The sequence below is a fragment of the Amphibalanus amphitrite genome, unplaced genomic scaffold (genome assembly GCF_019059575.1).
Source record: "Amphibalanus amphitrite isolate SeventyFive unplaced genomic scaffold, NRLGWU_Aamphi_draft 000358F_arrow, whole genome shotgun sequence".
Taxonomy (NCBI): domain Eukaryota; kingdom Metazoa; phylum Arthropoda; class Thecostraca; order Balanomorpha; family Balanidae; genus Amphibalanus; species Amphibalanus amphitrite.
In genome coordinates, this window is record NW_024881852.1 from 360158 (window position 1) to 372606 (window position 12449).

Genomic DNA, 12449 nt, shown 5'->3' on the forward strand with positions numbered 1-12449 from the left:
GAGCTTTAAGGACATGCTCTCTCTGGTTGTGCAATGGACATCAAACGTCTGTTGTTTGAACATCGAGTGCTCTCAAGTGTTGCATCCTTGTCTAGCGTCATCTTCCCCCACTATCTACCGATGTTGTGCCATTTTTATACGCCCAACCATACACCGCCGCGCTCCTCAGATGCTGCTGCGACACGACAAGGAACTGGAGCACGTGCGCCGCATGAACGCGCGCCGCACCGACGACCTGGTGCGGCAGCAGCAGGTCGAGCGGCGCGCGCTGCCCAAACGCATCCGCGCCGAGCGCAAAACGCGCGAGCTCATGTTCCGCGAGAGCATGCGCATCAGCCAGGCGCTGCCGCACCGCGCCAGCGTCTCGGAGACCGAGGGCGACGACCGCGACCGGCTCAAAAAGTTCCTCGAACAGGAGCGGAAACGGTGAGCGGAGGGTTCTGAGGACTATAAAAGGACTGGAATGGTAGGTGAGGGATGGGATAGATGGGCTTATTGTGGCGAGGAGGGTCAGAATGCGTTAGTGGTTGACGACAGTGTGAATGTCTGAGCACGGCCGCGGGTACAGCCTTCTTGCGGCAGTCCCACCATAGCTGCCAGTCTACTACCGTGGTGCCCTCCCATCGGCTGTGCTGTCTTATCACCTGTCGGTGTGTCCACAGGTACAAGGCTGAGGAGCAGCGGTTTGACCTCAAACACAAACGGAAGCTGGAGGAGCTCAAAGCCAAGGGTGACGCCACCATCAAGGAACTGGAGCAGCTGCACAACGAGAAACGTGAGTAAAACATTCATCTGAATGAATGAATGAATGAATGAATGAATGGATGGATGGATGAATGAATGAATGCTGCCATCCTACACGGCTTGGTGACGTCGCACAGATACACACTAACATATTTTGGGAGAGTTCGAATATTCCGTCAAATTATAATGCCGTTAGGTACATAGGTATGCAATAAGTCGTCAAGGTACAACTCCATTTCATCCGGAGGTATCTACTTACCTGCCAATCACTGGCGGCTGGCAAGATAGGTCATTGATAATTCACCATCATCAGACTATCACACTGGTTGTGATAATGTGATTGAACAATGTTATCGCTGACTGTCCGGTCCGTATCCCTCAGGTCGTATGCTGATGGAGCACGAGTCCATCAAGCTGAAGTCGCTCGAGGAACAATACCAGGCCGAGCTCAGGGAGTGGAAGCACTCGCTCAAACCGCGCAAACAGGTACGTGGACGATGGATCACTTCACTGAAGCGGACGTCATTAGTGTTCGTGGTATGGGCCGCTCCTAAGAGTTATTGGCTGACAGCAGCGGCTGATGCTGAGTTTTTCCAATGCCTCCCGCGGTCCATCTCCATTAGTAACTGGTTTGATCTATCATTTTTTACTTTGGACTGAGAAATGTGTGGGCCATGCGTTGGAGTTGTCTGCCGTGGACTAACCCTCTCGCGTCCACCGCCAGAAACTGGAGGACGACTTTGCGGCGGAGCTGGAGGAGCAGGCGCAGTTTTACACGGGCTCGGTGGGCGCCGGCGGCTACACAGCGCCGCTGACGGACCGCAGCAGCAGCCTGAGCCGGGCCAGCACCGCCAGCTACTGGTCCCAGTGAGACGAGGGCACCGCCCGCAGTGATCTGACCGAGTGATGAGCGCCGCCGCCGTCCGCGACACAGAGTATTTTTGGACCGCGCCGCCGCCGCCCGGCTGGCTGCGTGTGTATGTGATGAACTGCCGGTCTGCCCCGCGCCGATCTGTTTTATAGGTGACCGTCGACAATACGTCTGTCGATCTGACTGGGTGGAGTTTTATTTTTCTGACGGCGCGCCGCCCGTTCCACCTGTTGACTGTGTATCATATGCGTTGTATTCAGGGGGGGGGGAGGGAGAGATAGGACCGTGCTCTGACCAAGGTGTGTGTGCGTGGTGAGTGAGAGGGCCGCCCGCCTCTATTTAATGACGTCCTCGTGCTATCTCTGCGCGCGGTGTACGGGTGAGTCGGGCATCTGTGATCGCCCGCGGTCGGCGCTGGCCCACATTCCGGGTGCTGCGCGCCGTCCGCCGCCGTCCAGTGTTCACCGGGAACCTGCCTTACTGGCCCGCTCTCACCACCGCCTTCTCACACAGAGTATCGATAACACGCGGGACCCGGCGCCGCCAATGGCAGCCGCCGCGGCATCCCTAGAGTTCCAGGCTTTATACTCGTATATATTTTCGTGTCACAAACACGGTGGTAGTCCATCTGCCGCGTAGGATCAGACGGTTTCCATGTGCTGTTCTGTACCTGGTACGTACCATGTTATTGCGACTCGTCAATAAAACGGTTACATACATTTATATTAACGCGGAAACATGTTTCACAGACGATACTAGCGGATTATAACAGGACACTGCAGTTGGCGCGCCAAGCTCTCTAGCGACAGACGATAAGTACATAGTCTGGGCGGCCGGACGAGCGGCACCCGCCGACCAGAGCGGAGCGGCGACAGAAGGCCAAGGAGAACACTCAGTCCCAGCGTAAAATACTATGCTCGTGTGTGCGCACGTCCCGCCGCCAGTGGAATAATAAAAACACGGTCCGGCCGGTGCGCGGACCGCACTGGCGCAGCTGCCGCTCCCCCGCCGGGCGCGCGCTCACGTCTTGCGGCGTTTTCCGGCGGCGTGGCCCTCGATGCCGGTGGCGCAACGCTCGCGGGCCAGTTCGTAGTCGAGGCCGGGGCCCAGCTCGTCCGAGGGGCGCTTGGCGCCCGGGTTGGAGAGGCGCAGCGTTTCCATGTCGTTGAAGACTACGGCGCGGCCGCCACCCACCGTGGGAAGAACGTCACCCTGGCGGCAGGAGATGCCGGCGTCAGACCAGACTGTGGACCCAGACTGTTCCACACAAGGCGACACGGAACGGAGCCAGAAAGAAGAAAACTACGACTCGTGTGGTTGGAGTTCGGGCATTACCGCTCTCTACGGTTAAGAATTCTAAAGCAGTTATGCTGGATTCGCTCGTCTCGCCACCAAGGCTGTTTAGGAACATTACACGTATATGGAATATGGTATAGCACTTAATTACGATGGGCTACTCGTTGCAACTCTTCTTTGGCCGCCGCCCAACGGTGAGCTCCAGGCAGGTCTACCGAACCGTGATCAACTAATGCTTGGGAAGATTGAAATTTGATTCTAACGCCTCGTCAACGATATTTGCTATCCCGAGCAGAAACACTATGCATATATGCATTAACAACATACATGCGTATAACATACATCATGCATGAACACCACCGTTTTCCATACACCGCCACCACCCGAGTACGGAAGCGATACCATGATGCTCCCCTGCTGGTTAGTGGCGGCGAGTTAAACACCAGCGGCTGCGGCGGCGGCGTCCGGCTTACCTTGACCATGTGGGTCTCCACCTCGCCCTGGGAGTCCTGATCCTGGTGCGTCAGCACGTACTTGGACGTCTTGTCGTTGATCACATCCTTGGCGTCCAGCTTGGTCACCGACTTACGCTTCTTCATCTTGGGCTGCGGGCCGGCCGAAAGGCGACCCCGTCAGCAGGGTCGTACAGCGCCGCACCAATCCCGCCACCCGGCACGCGCACGGACGGGACACCCAACCAAGCCCAGACTGTACACTGTACACCAGACGAGTCGGACACCGACGAACGGCCAACACCACAGCCAAACGGACAGTGGAATGGAATTAGTGAGCTGGACGTGTTTAACGATCGAGTAAGTCTGCAGTGAGTCTGCGAGCTGAGCTTTTGATTTGGCGAGTGATTAACGGTTGTGTTAATTAGTGAACTAGCGAATTGGTGAGTGAGCAGATGTCTTGGTGATTGATTGTAAGTTGGTGAGCGAGCTGGTGAGTTGGTGAGCTAGCCGCGAGTGAATTACTGAGCGAGTCGGCGATCTCCCTCACCTGGAAGATGGTGGCCAGCTCGAGCACGTGTCCTGGCCGGTGGTCCAGCCACACCTCTGCGTCCGTGGACTTGGAGCGGCGGTGGCGAGTGGTGGCCGCCACGGTCTGGGGACACAGCACCAGCCGGCCGTCGTCAGTGTCACACACACCGTGGAACAGCGCTGGGAGGACTTCAAAACAACCAACCAACCCACCGTCGGCAGCCACACAAATCGGAGACCGGCGCTGGCGGGCGACAAGCATATGCTGAATACAACCAGCCTTCGGATCGCCAGCCAAGTCCAATAATTGTACGAATCCTAGCAGGGCAGACCCCGACCCACAATCACCCCGAGCAGTCACAGGTGACGCGTCCACTGACCCGTTTGGGCTGCGGAGTGCCGGAGAGGCGCGGGTCGGACCGAGACGGTCGGAAGGTGGCCGTCTCGTTGGCAGTGCTCGGGCGGGGCCGCGGCGCCGGCGTCGGCGGCGCGGACGGCACGGCGAACCCGGCCTCCTCGTTGTTGATGATGTCGCGCAGGGCTCGCAGCTTCTCGTCTTTGGCTCGCATCTCCGTCTGCCCGGCAGAGGAGAGAAGAGGGATCCGTCACGGCATGGGGACGTCGGCGGGGCGTCACGTATTAGAAAGTGAACATTACAAACATCCCCACTGTACGCGCAAGACAGTATACAATCAAAATATAGGCTTAGACGGCACTAATCAAATTTACAATGAACATGTTGACACCAACAATGAGAAGTTCTTAATATTATACCTTGAGCATTTCCCTGTTCATCTTGATCCTGCTCTTCATGTCGGAGGCGAGCCGCTCCTTCTCCTGCTGCATTCTGGTCTTCATGCGCTGTTTGACGCGCTCGCGCTCCAGAGCCTCCTGGTTGAGGAGCATCTCCTTCTCACCCAGCTGCACACGGAAGGCGCGCCCAGTCAGTCGGCCGCACCACAGGCAGCGCAACAGGGACACGAGGTAAGACAGGTGGTGTTGCAATCCTGCAGTCTCATAGCCGCCGAGACCCTAATGACCTGCCAGGTGATCTATTAGGACCACGGACTGGTCCTCTGATTTGCGATAAAAAACGACAGAACAATTATTTTGGAAAATTCATCTACAATTTCAACATGTAACTTGCTTTTGTCCTGACACATTAACGAGGCTAGTCAGCTTTGACATTGTAAAATAAGTGAAAGTCAATGACGCGTAATGGTCGAAATGTCTGCGTTATTTAAAACGCCCAAGTCTTTTTCAAACGCAGCATTTAGTAACCTCAAGGTTATTTGTCTATCATACGTGATGTACCGACCAGTTGTCTCAATCACGCCCATCCAAGTATTCCCATGGAAGGAGAGACCCTCAGCCGCGGCCAGACCCACCTCGTTGACTAGCGCCGCCTGGTTTTCGTTCAGCTCGCGGAACCTCCTGTTGAGGCTGTCGTTGGCGGCCTCGGCGCTGGCGAGCCGGGCCTCCAGGGCGGCGGTGCGCCGGCTGCTGCCGTCCGAGCTGGCGCGCAGCTGCGCGTTCTCTTGGCGCAGCGCCGACATCTCCATCTCGGTCTTGACCAGCAGCTGCCGGAAGGCGTCCTGCTGGCGCTGCAGCTCGTGCAGCAGCGTGGCGCGCAGCTGGACGCGCCGCTCCAGGAAGCGCACCAGGCAGCGCACCGTCTCCTCCTCCTCGCCGGGCGTCATGGCCATGCTCGGCCACACGGGGCCCAGGCAGAAGACGGGCGCCAGCTCGGCGGCCGCCTCACCGCCGCTCGGCTCCGCCTCCGACGGCCGGCCGTCAGAGCCCAGACGCCGCTGCGCCTCCCGCAGAATCTGGGACGGCGGGCACACAGGCACACGGTGACAGTCGATACTCGACATTCGCCGACACATGGCGGTGATATTCTAGCAATGCAGCGAACGCTTCATATTTAGTCATGTGCCCTGCAACAGTTTATACAATCGCCAAACGAATTAAAATCATTGATTAATTTCGTAGCAAAAACTGAAACTACATATAACCAAAAAGCGAGCAATATTATTATCATTATCATTGTTTATTCAGCATCGTCATGCGACAAAAAGATACATACCCCCCCCCCCCCCCCCACCCACCCACACACACAGTTAATCAGCACTCAGGAGGTTAGTAGTCTTAACAGGCGCCGCGAGGCCTGACAGTTGCTTGCCAAAACCATCTTCAAACTGTCTATAAGACCACTTTCTTGGAGTGGTGCCCGGACTATGTCGTGATCGACGTACCCAGCAGCGATGTGCATGATAGCGCCGAAGTTCCCACCACACAGATTATATACGTGGCCAATAAACGACCCATCCAACTGCTCGGGGTACGTAGCAAGTCTGGCCAGTCCAGTGACGTAGGCTTGGCGAAGACGGTGGTCAGCGCGGAAAGCATTACGGAATGCGCGGAGGGCATCACCTCGCAGCACCTCACCGATGCGAGGCACCCCAGCAGCAATCAAAAGAGCCGTATGGTGCGCAGAACGCGGCAGACCCAGCGCGGCTGCCTTGATCAGCGAAGCCTGTCGCGAGTCTAGACGCTCAATGTCGGCGGAACTGAGGGGAGCCGTCTCACAGCCGAAGATCAGTGCCGGCAGCACTACTGTCTTCCAGAGGAAGATTTTGTCGACGTCAGTGAAGACCCAAAACTGATCATATACTGCAGTCCCTTCAACCCGTGTCACCCCACCCATACAGCCGGCATACTGTCTAGCGGGAGCGCCTCGATTCCACAGCGCACTGCACCGCTCCCCGGCGGATCAACTGACTCACCTGGTTGGCTTTCCTCCTGCCGGGCGTGAGGCCGATACCCATGTCGAGCGGCCGGTCGGCGGGCCGTGCCACCACCACCTCCTGGGTCAGCTCGGCGAACTTCATCACGTGCTGGGGGGGGGGGGGGGGGGGGACGCCGAGCGGTCCGTCAGCCGGCAGGGTCCGCATACACAGCGACAAAGGACGGGCAGCGGGCACTGGCACGGCGCCGGAGGGTCACAGTCGCACCTGAATACAGCTAGGACGACCAGCCGACTACCTCGTAAACATGGTCACTGCAGGGCTACACCCTCCTAGACTATGCAGCATGCACGCCTTTCCATGAACAAGTTTGGCAAATAGTCAAACCCTACCAACAGACAGCAGGATCCATTGATGTCTTTTTTTACGACAGGACCATGTCACTCACGATCGTTTCGTCGTACTCCTCTGCCCGCGGGTTGACGCACACGACCATCTTGACCTTGCCCTCTCCATCGAAGTAGTTTTTGAAGAGGTGTGTGATGCGCGAGTCTCGGTACGGCACCATCTTGTTGGCATCGTTCAGCTGGTTCTCACGCAGTGTCTCGATGCAGGTCCGCAGAACCATCAGCGAGTTGTTGATGTTGCCTGTCGGAGACCAGATACATCGTCAGCTGAGACGTCGGCGATCTCAACGCACCGACTTCTACAGATCGGCAAAGCGACACTGGCATTTTGGTTGACATAGCGACGGATATCACAGCAGCTATCTCGACAATTAATGTCCCTTTACTACTAATGCTTTGATGTTTGAAGGCTCAAGAGGCGAGGTTTCAAATCGTATGACATGCCATGCTCCGCTACCAAAAAGTGAAAATATAACAGCAGCTGCAGGCAGTCCGCCGCTCCCGCTCAGGCTAAGGCCACGCGCCCGACTGACCGGCCTCTCGCAGTCTGTCGCCGTTGTTTTTGGTGCGGTTGGTACGTTCGCTGCCGGCCAGGTCGACCAGCGAGAGCTGACCCACGACCATTAGCGCCTTGTCGTCGAGCACCTCCTCGCCACGCGGGTCCAGCGGCGCCTGCACAGGGGCGACAAAGGTCAGTGGTCAGACGCAGCGCGCATCGGGTCACCCACTCAAATAAGGCTACTGGGTCACCTCACGACAGGTCACAAGGTCAAATCAGATCACGCACGCGATCTGAGATGTCCGGCGGTCATGTAGCGTAACCATTTCAAATCAAAGCGCATAAATACGGAACAATCGTATAAATCACCACCGAATAACTCCCAGCTCACTGCCTAGTGCACATTATATCCTCCCAACCACGACAAATCTCTCCCCCTACCCCGTCCCGTCGGCCGCCGCCCAGCGACCTCTCTCTCCCCTCCAACGCCGGAGATCCCCGCGCGCCACCGACCTGGACGACGCGGATGGTGAACACCGAGTGGGAGCGGCTGCTCTCCGTGTTCAGGGTGGTGTGGGCCACCTTGCGGCGACGCTGGCCGCGCCGCAGCGCATCCAGCGCCTCGCTCGGAGTCGACACTTCCACCTCGCTGGCGCCGTGCACGTAAATGTTCTTGTTGTTGTCCTCCCGCAGCATGCGTGATTGCAGCGACCTGTCGGGAGAGGGAGATTAACTTAGTTTAAGACTGCTGAGCACAGGGCATAAGTGACTCATGACCGATAATACGTTTCTAAGTCGAAAACAAATGAGCTTTACGACAGTCTATCCAATCGGTGAGACGATATTGATTATTGAACGTCACCGTTGCTCACTTTTTCATGTTTTCCGGCGCCACCTCCTCCAGCAGGTCGTAGACGTAGTTATTGTAGATCTCCACGTAGGAGACGAAGACGGCGAACGCGTTGTCCTCGTCCAGGCCGGACACCTGGCTGACCTCGGGTACCCGAGTGGAGGCCGCGTCACTCTCGTCCGGGGTGACGCTGCCGCTGCCGCCGCCGCCCCCGGCGCCGCCTGGGGTGGGCGGTACGCGTCTGCGGCGCACAGAAACATACGTCGTCACTCGTGAGGTACTCACATGTAGCACACAAATCGAGAGGTCTTACACAGTTCACACAATAATCAGCCCCACCACACTCCAAGACCAGCAGTGAGAGCGGCCATCTCTTCCTTACAAACAGATTACATATGCAAGTCATGAGAAACTCACTGGAAACGGGGAGCGGCCTCGTCCTCACGACCTTCCTAACGAATTAACAAATTCCAACGGCCAACAGCGCGGCATATTCGGTTGGGCCGCACCCCCAAGACAAACGCCACCTTATCACCCATTCAGCCGCACCTTGCGTCCGCCCAAGACCACCCCAGAACCCACCTTTTGCGCGGAGTTTTGCCCGGCTTGGGCGTGTTGAGGATTTCCCGCTGGCGATCCAGCATGGCGTCTGCCTCCGTCTGCACGTCAAACGAGTTCAGACGGTCCGGCTTGAACACGAACCGGCGCGCCTGGTAGTTGACGATGCTGTTGAAGATGACGTCGATGCAGCGCGGCATGATGCCTCCGTCCTGCTGAGAGCCTGCCGAAGAGGAGCCCGCTGTCAGCGCTGGCGGACGGCTACTGACACGGTCGGCCACCAGCAGCGGCATCCGAGCGCCGAAACTGCTATTACCTACTTGGGCATACCGTGGCCGGAGCAGAAAAGCGTATGCAACAAAGGAATTCCAGTTATTAGCAAAATAGCATGGCACAATAGATTATCACGAGATATTCGCGCACAAAATGAAAATGAACGAGCAGTAGTGACCTTGATGCCGATAAATCTGTTCTGGTAGGGTTCCGACCGGATTCCCCATCCACGCCGACGGTAGCCGACTCACCCATCATGGTGTGCGTTTTGCCGCTGCCCGTGATGCCGTAGGCGAACAGCAGGCCGTTCTTGCCGTTGAGCAGGTCGCGTACCAGCGGCTTGGCCACGGCGTCGAACAGCTGCTTCTGCGTGGCCGTGTCGGGGAAGACGGTGCCGAACTTGTACTGCTGCTCCTTGGCCGTGCCGTACCGGAACGCCTGCCGGCCACAGGTTCAGGAGCGTCACATTATGTCGGTTACACACGCCCGGAGGGCGTTTCGCATACGAAAAGAGAAATGTATCGGCAAACTGCTGTGATATTTACGTGCAGATAGGATACGACATCGAGAGGGAAAACAGGCCAATGTCACATAGTCCGCGACAATATAGTTCCCGACAATATAGGCTGGCTGCAGCGTTCACCGGACGCTGCAGCCAGCCTCTGTTACCAACCGACCGACGAGGTCTCCAATTGAACTGTGAGTTGGCACACATTGTCCCGAGCCTCCGTCACCCACCGACCGACGAGTGCTCCAACTGACCCAGCAGTTGTCCGGCGGCGTCACGAGCATCAGTCACCTACGTAAGGAAGAGGTCTTCGACTGACCTGTGAGTTGGCCGGCGGCGTCACCAGCACAGTGGTGTCGTCCAGCTGTTCCACACATCGCTCCTCGCCTTCTGGCACGGGCCGCAGTCGGCACACCACCTCCACGGGGTCGACGCCGTCCGACTGACCGGGCCGCGCCGGCCGGCCCGGCGTCTTCCGCACGCCGGCCTTGGTGCGGCTGGAGACAACAAAATACCGCTGCCGTCAGAGGAGGGGAGATGGGCAACACAGCACTGGCAGAAACGGCGCTGGTAGGGTGTGACGATGGTTAAGTAGCAGGGCTTAGCAGTAGTGCTGGCTGGAGACATGTATCAAGGAGTCAGAACGAGAAAATATGAAACCCTGTGAACTATTGAAAATCCTCATAGCGATGTCTCCTGAATATCCAGTTTCCTGCATGGCAACTATTAAAAATAGCAGGGTTCAAAGGCAAGCAACCTTGTTTAAGCGTTTCTTACCTGGGTGTTACACTACACAACTTTGAAATTCTCATGCTTTCCTGGATGCTGTAGTACAGCTTAAGGAGGCAAGGACGAGGTTAAAAACTCTTGAAGGCAGGACACATAGGTATGTTTGCTACCTGGAAAAGTAGTGTGATGATAAACATGTACAGCCAATGTAAAAAACAAATTGGGTTAGCTACTTTTTTACTTTTGACACCTTGAGTTATTCAGTGGACCCCAAGGCCCAAATGGTTTTAAGGAACACATTAAGAATTACCTGCTTTAGAGATAGCCAGCATTCAAAAACTTGGACAGAGTGAAGGAATGAATATATTTTGTTTCAAGCTAATACCAGAATGATAAAATATGCATTAGCTGAAAATAAATAGCCAGAACTTAACAGCTACATGACCAGTTGGAGTAAAGCCTGGATGCTGCTACCAGACATTGGCACTGTTTTCCTGAAACATGCCCAGGTAAAAATGCCCACTTTACTAAAGTCTCCATAGAAGCCTAGCACCAACACTAAGGTAGCATCAAGAAGCAGTGTACCATGAAACAGGGCTCTGAAAGTCACCATTTCAGTCAAGCTAGATTGTGATGGAAATGAAGATTGCAAGGTATTGCACAGGTACAGAGTTCAAATTTCATGACCCTACAGGTAAATCAATCCATACCCATGAGTTGAGAATGAGACAATAGCCATACATGTCATCATTTGGCAGCCTCCTCTGGGTGAGTCATAAGCCAGTCACTGCCAAAAGTAGTGGCATATCAGTTTCAGCCTACTTTTGGGCTGAAACTGCCTGCCTGATGCTGTTCAGTCAATAGCTCAGAAGCCTGGTCCTTTTTGTTTGATAGCACTAGGAATTAGGAAGGTACTTACTACTTACATACCTAAAAGATACATTTATACAACAGAAAGAATATCTCACATTATCAAAGTAAAAACTCATATGACAGACTAAGTTAGAATAGAGGGGATTGTGATAACTAGTAACTACCTACATCAACTTGAACTGTAGTGACGGCAAACCGTCACAGACTTTGCTTCCAAGTTCTAAAATGTGTAACACTACAAATCATGAAAGCACAATAAGTGAGCCGTAAATACTAAATACCACATAATTCAATCCATATCGATAGTGAAACACCCACGCAGCCATTTTCTAATAATGTTTATGGCTTATGGTCATGGCAATTTGAATTGAAATTGCTACTTACAGAGGACGCATTTATCACCTAATCAGCGCCAGGCAGAACGAACAAGATCGGGACTCCTTCAGTAAGGAAAAATCAAATAGAAAAACGCATCTAATAAATCAGAACAATTCTACAAAATAAGCAATAAAACTATTCAAAATTCACACATTTATCACACAATCAACGCTTCACGCCGGTGGACCAGCTGATTTTCAAATTTTGGCGGCACAGCCAATCACCTTCCAGTATTACTAGTGATGGAAAGGCTGTGGTACTTTGAAGTACTTGCGAGTAAAAAATAAAACATCTGCTATTTTTCCAAAGGAACTATATGTAAATAAATGTAAAAGCAAAAAATACTGATATTTTCCCTTAAGTTATATTTACTCTGTCATTGGTTTCTTGATTAGCTAGAATTCATGAGTATTTGCCTTTAAAGTACACACTGGGTACTTGTTTTTTTAAGGCATTATGAAATGGGCTAGGAGAAATAAAATGAAAGAAATCAGCTTTCTTTGTTTTTATTTTAAAAGTTGTGGGTAAAATAAATGTTTGAATTTAATTTCATCAGTTTAACGTAACAATCAGCATTCTTTATGGCGTAAACAACGTAAAAAAGTGTAGAACTTATTCTTTGGAGCGCTCTTGCGAGGAACATTATGAATATTAGAGAGAGAAAATATATGAAAAAATGACCTCTCCTCGACATTTAAAATTATTAGAATAGCCAAATATTACTGTATTG

General features: G+C 54.0%; 2 protein-coding genes across 5 annotated transcripts in view; one reads left to right on the forward strand and one right to left on the reverse strand.

The window, feature by feature from the left end:
- The window catches only part of LOC122389429 (serine/threonine-protein kinase 10-like), an 18835-nt gene extending 16487 nt beyond the window's left edge, over nucleotides 1–2348 (forward strand). For both annotated transcript variants that reach the window (XM_043381481.1, XM_043381482.1), the window contains exons 17-20: nucleotides 170–426; nucleotides 663–775; nucleotides 1127–1230; nucleotides 1469–2348. In XM_043381481.1, coding sequence (XP_043237416.1) covers nucleotides 170–426; nucleotides 663–775; nucleotides 1127–1230; nucleotides 1469–1615 — 621 coding nt within the window. In that variant the 3' untranslated portion in view covers nucleotides 1616–2348. The remainder of the gene's footprint in view (nucleotides 1–169; nucleotides 427–662; nucleotides 776–1126; nucleotides 1231–1468) is intronic.
- On the reverse strand, nucleotides 2318–11960 carry LOC122389431 (kinesin-like protein KIF23). Of its 3 annotated transcripts, none has more exons than XM_043381483.1 (16): nucleotides 11726–11936; nucleotides 10517–10638; nucleotides 10059–10236; nucleotides 9483–9669; nucleotides 8983–9181; nucleotides 8423–8641; nucleotides 8064–8262; nucleotides 7585–7723; nucleotides 7093–7292; nucleotides 6684–6794; nucleotides 5283–5723; nucleotides 4669–4815; nucleotides 4275–4469; nucleotides 3914–4018; nucleotides 3385–3516; nucleotides 2318–2827 (listed from the first exon to the last, which is right to left on the reverse strand). In XM_043381483.1, exons 2-16 carry the CDS (start codon nucleotides 10549–10551, stop codon nucleotides 2636–2638), a joined length of 2679 nt encoding a protein of 892 aa, XP_043237418.1. In that variant the 5' UTR covers nucleotides 10552–10638; nucleotides 11726–11936; the 3' UTR covers nucleotides 2318–2635. The 3 variants fall into 3 exon arrangements, with proteins under 3 accessions (XP_043237418.1, XP_043237419.1, XP_043237420.1); XM_043381484.1 differs by having other exon boundaries at nucleotides 11872–11926; XM_043381485.1 differs by lacking the exon at nucleotides 10517–10638 and having other exon boundaries at nucleotides 11726–11960.
- Nucleotides 11961–12449: the final 489 nt, after the last annotated feature.

Excerpts from the sequence above, each read along its gene's own strand:
- LOC122389431 (XM_043381483.1), bottom strand. The coding sequence starts at position 10,551 with ATGAGAATTTCAAAGTTGTGTAGTGTAACACCCAG. Across the intron at positions 8,263-8,422 it reads GCGCCGGAAAACATGAAAAA|GTCGCTGCAATCACGCATGC; the intron begins GTGAGCAACGGT and ends CTCTCCCGACAG. Across the intron at positions 7,293-7,584 it reads CGACAGACTGCGAGAGGCCG|GCAACATCAACAACTCGCTG; the intron begins GTCAGTCGGGCG and ends GGTCTCCGACAG.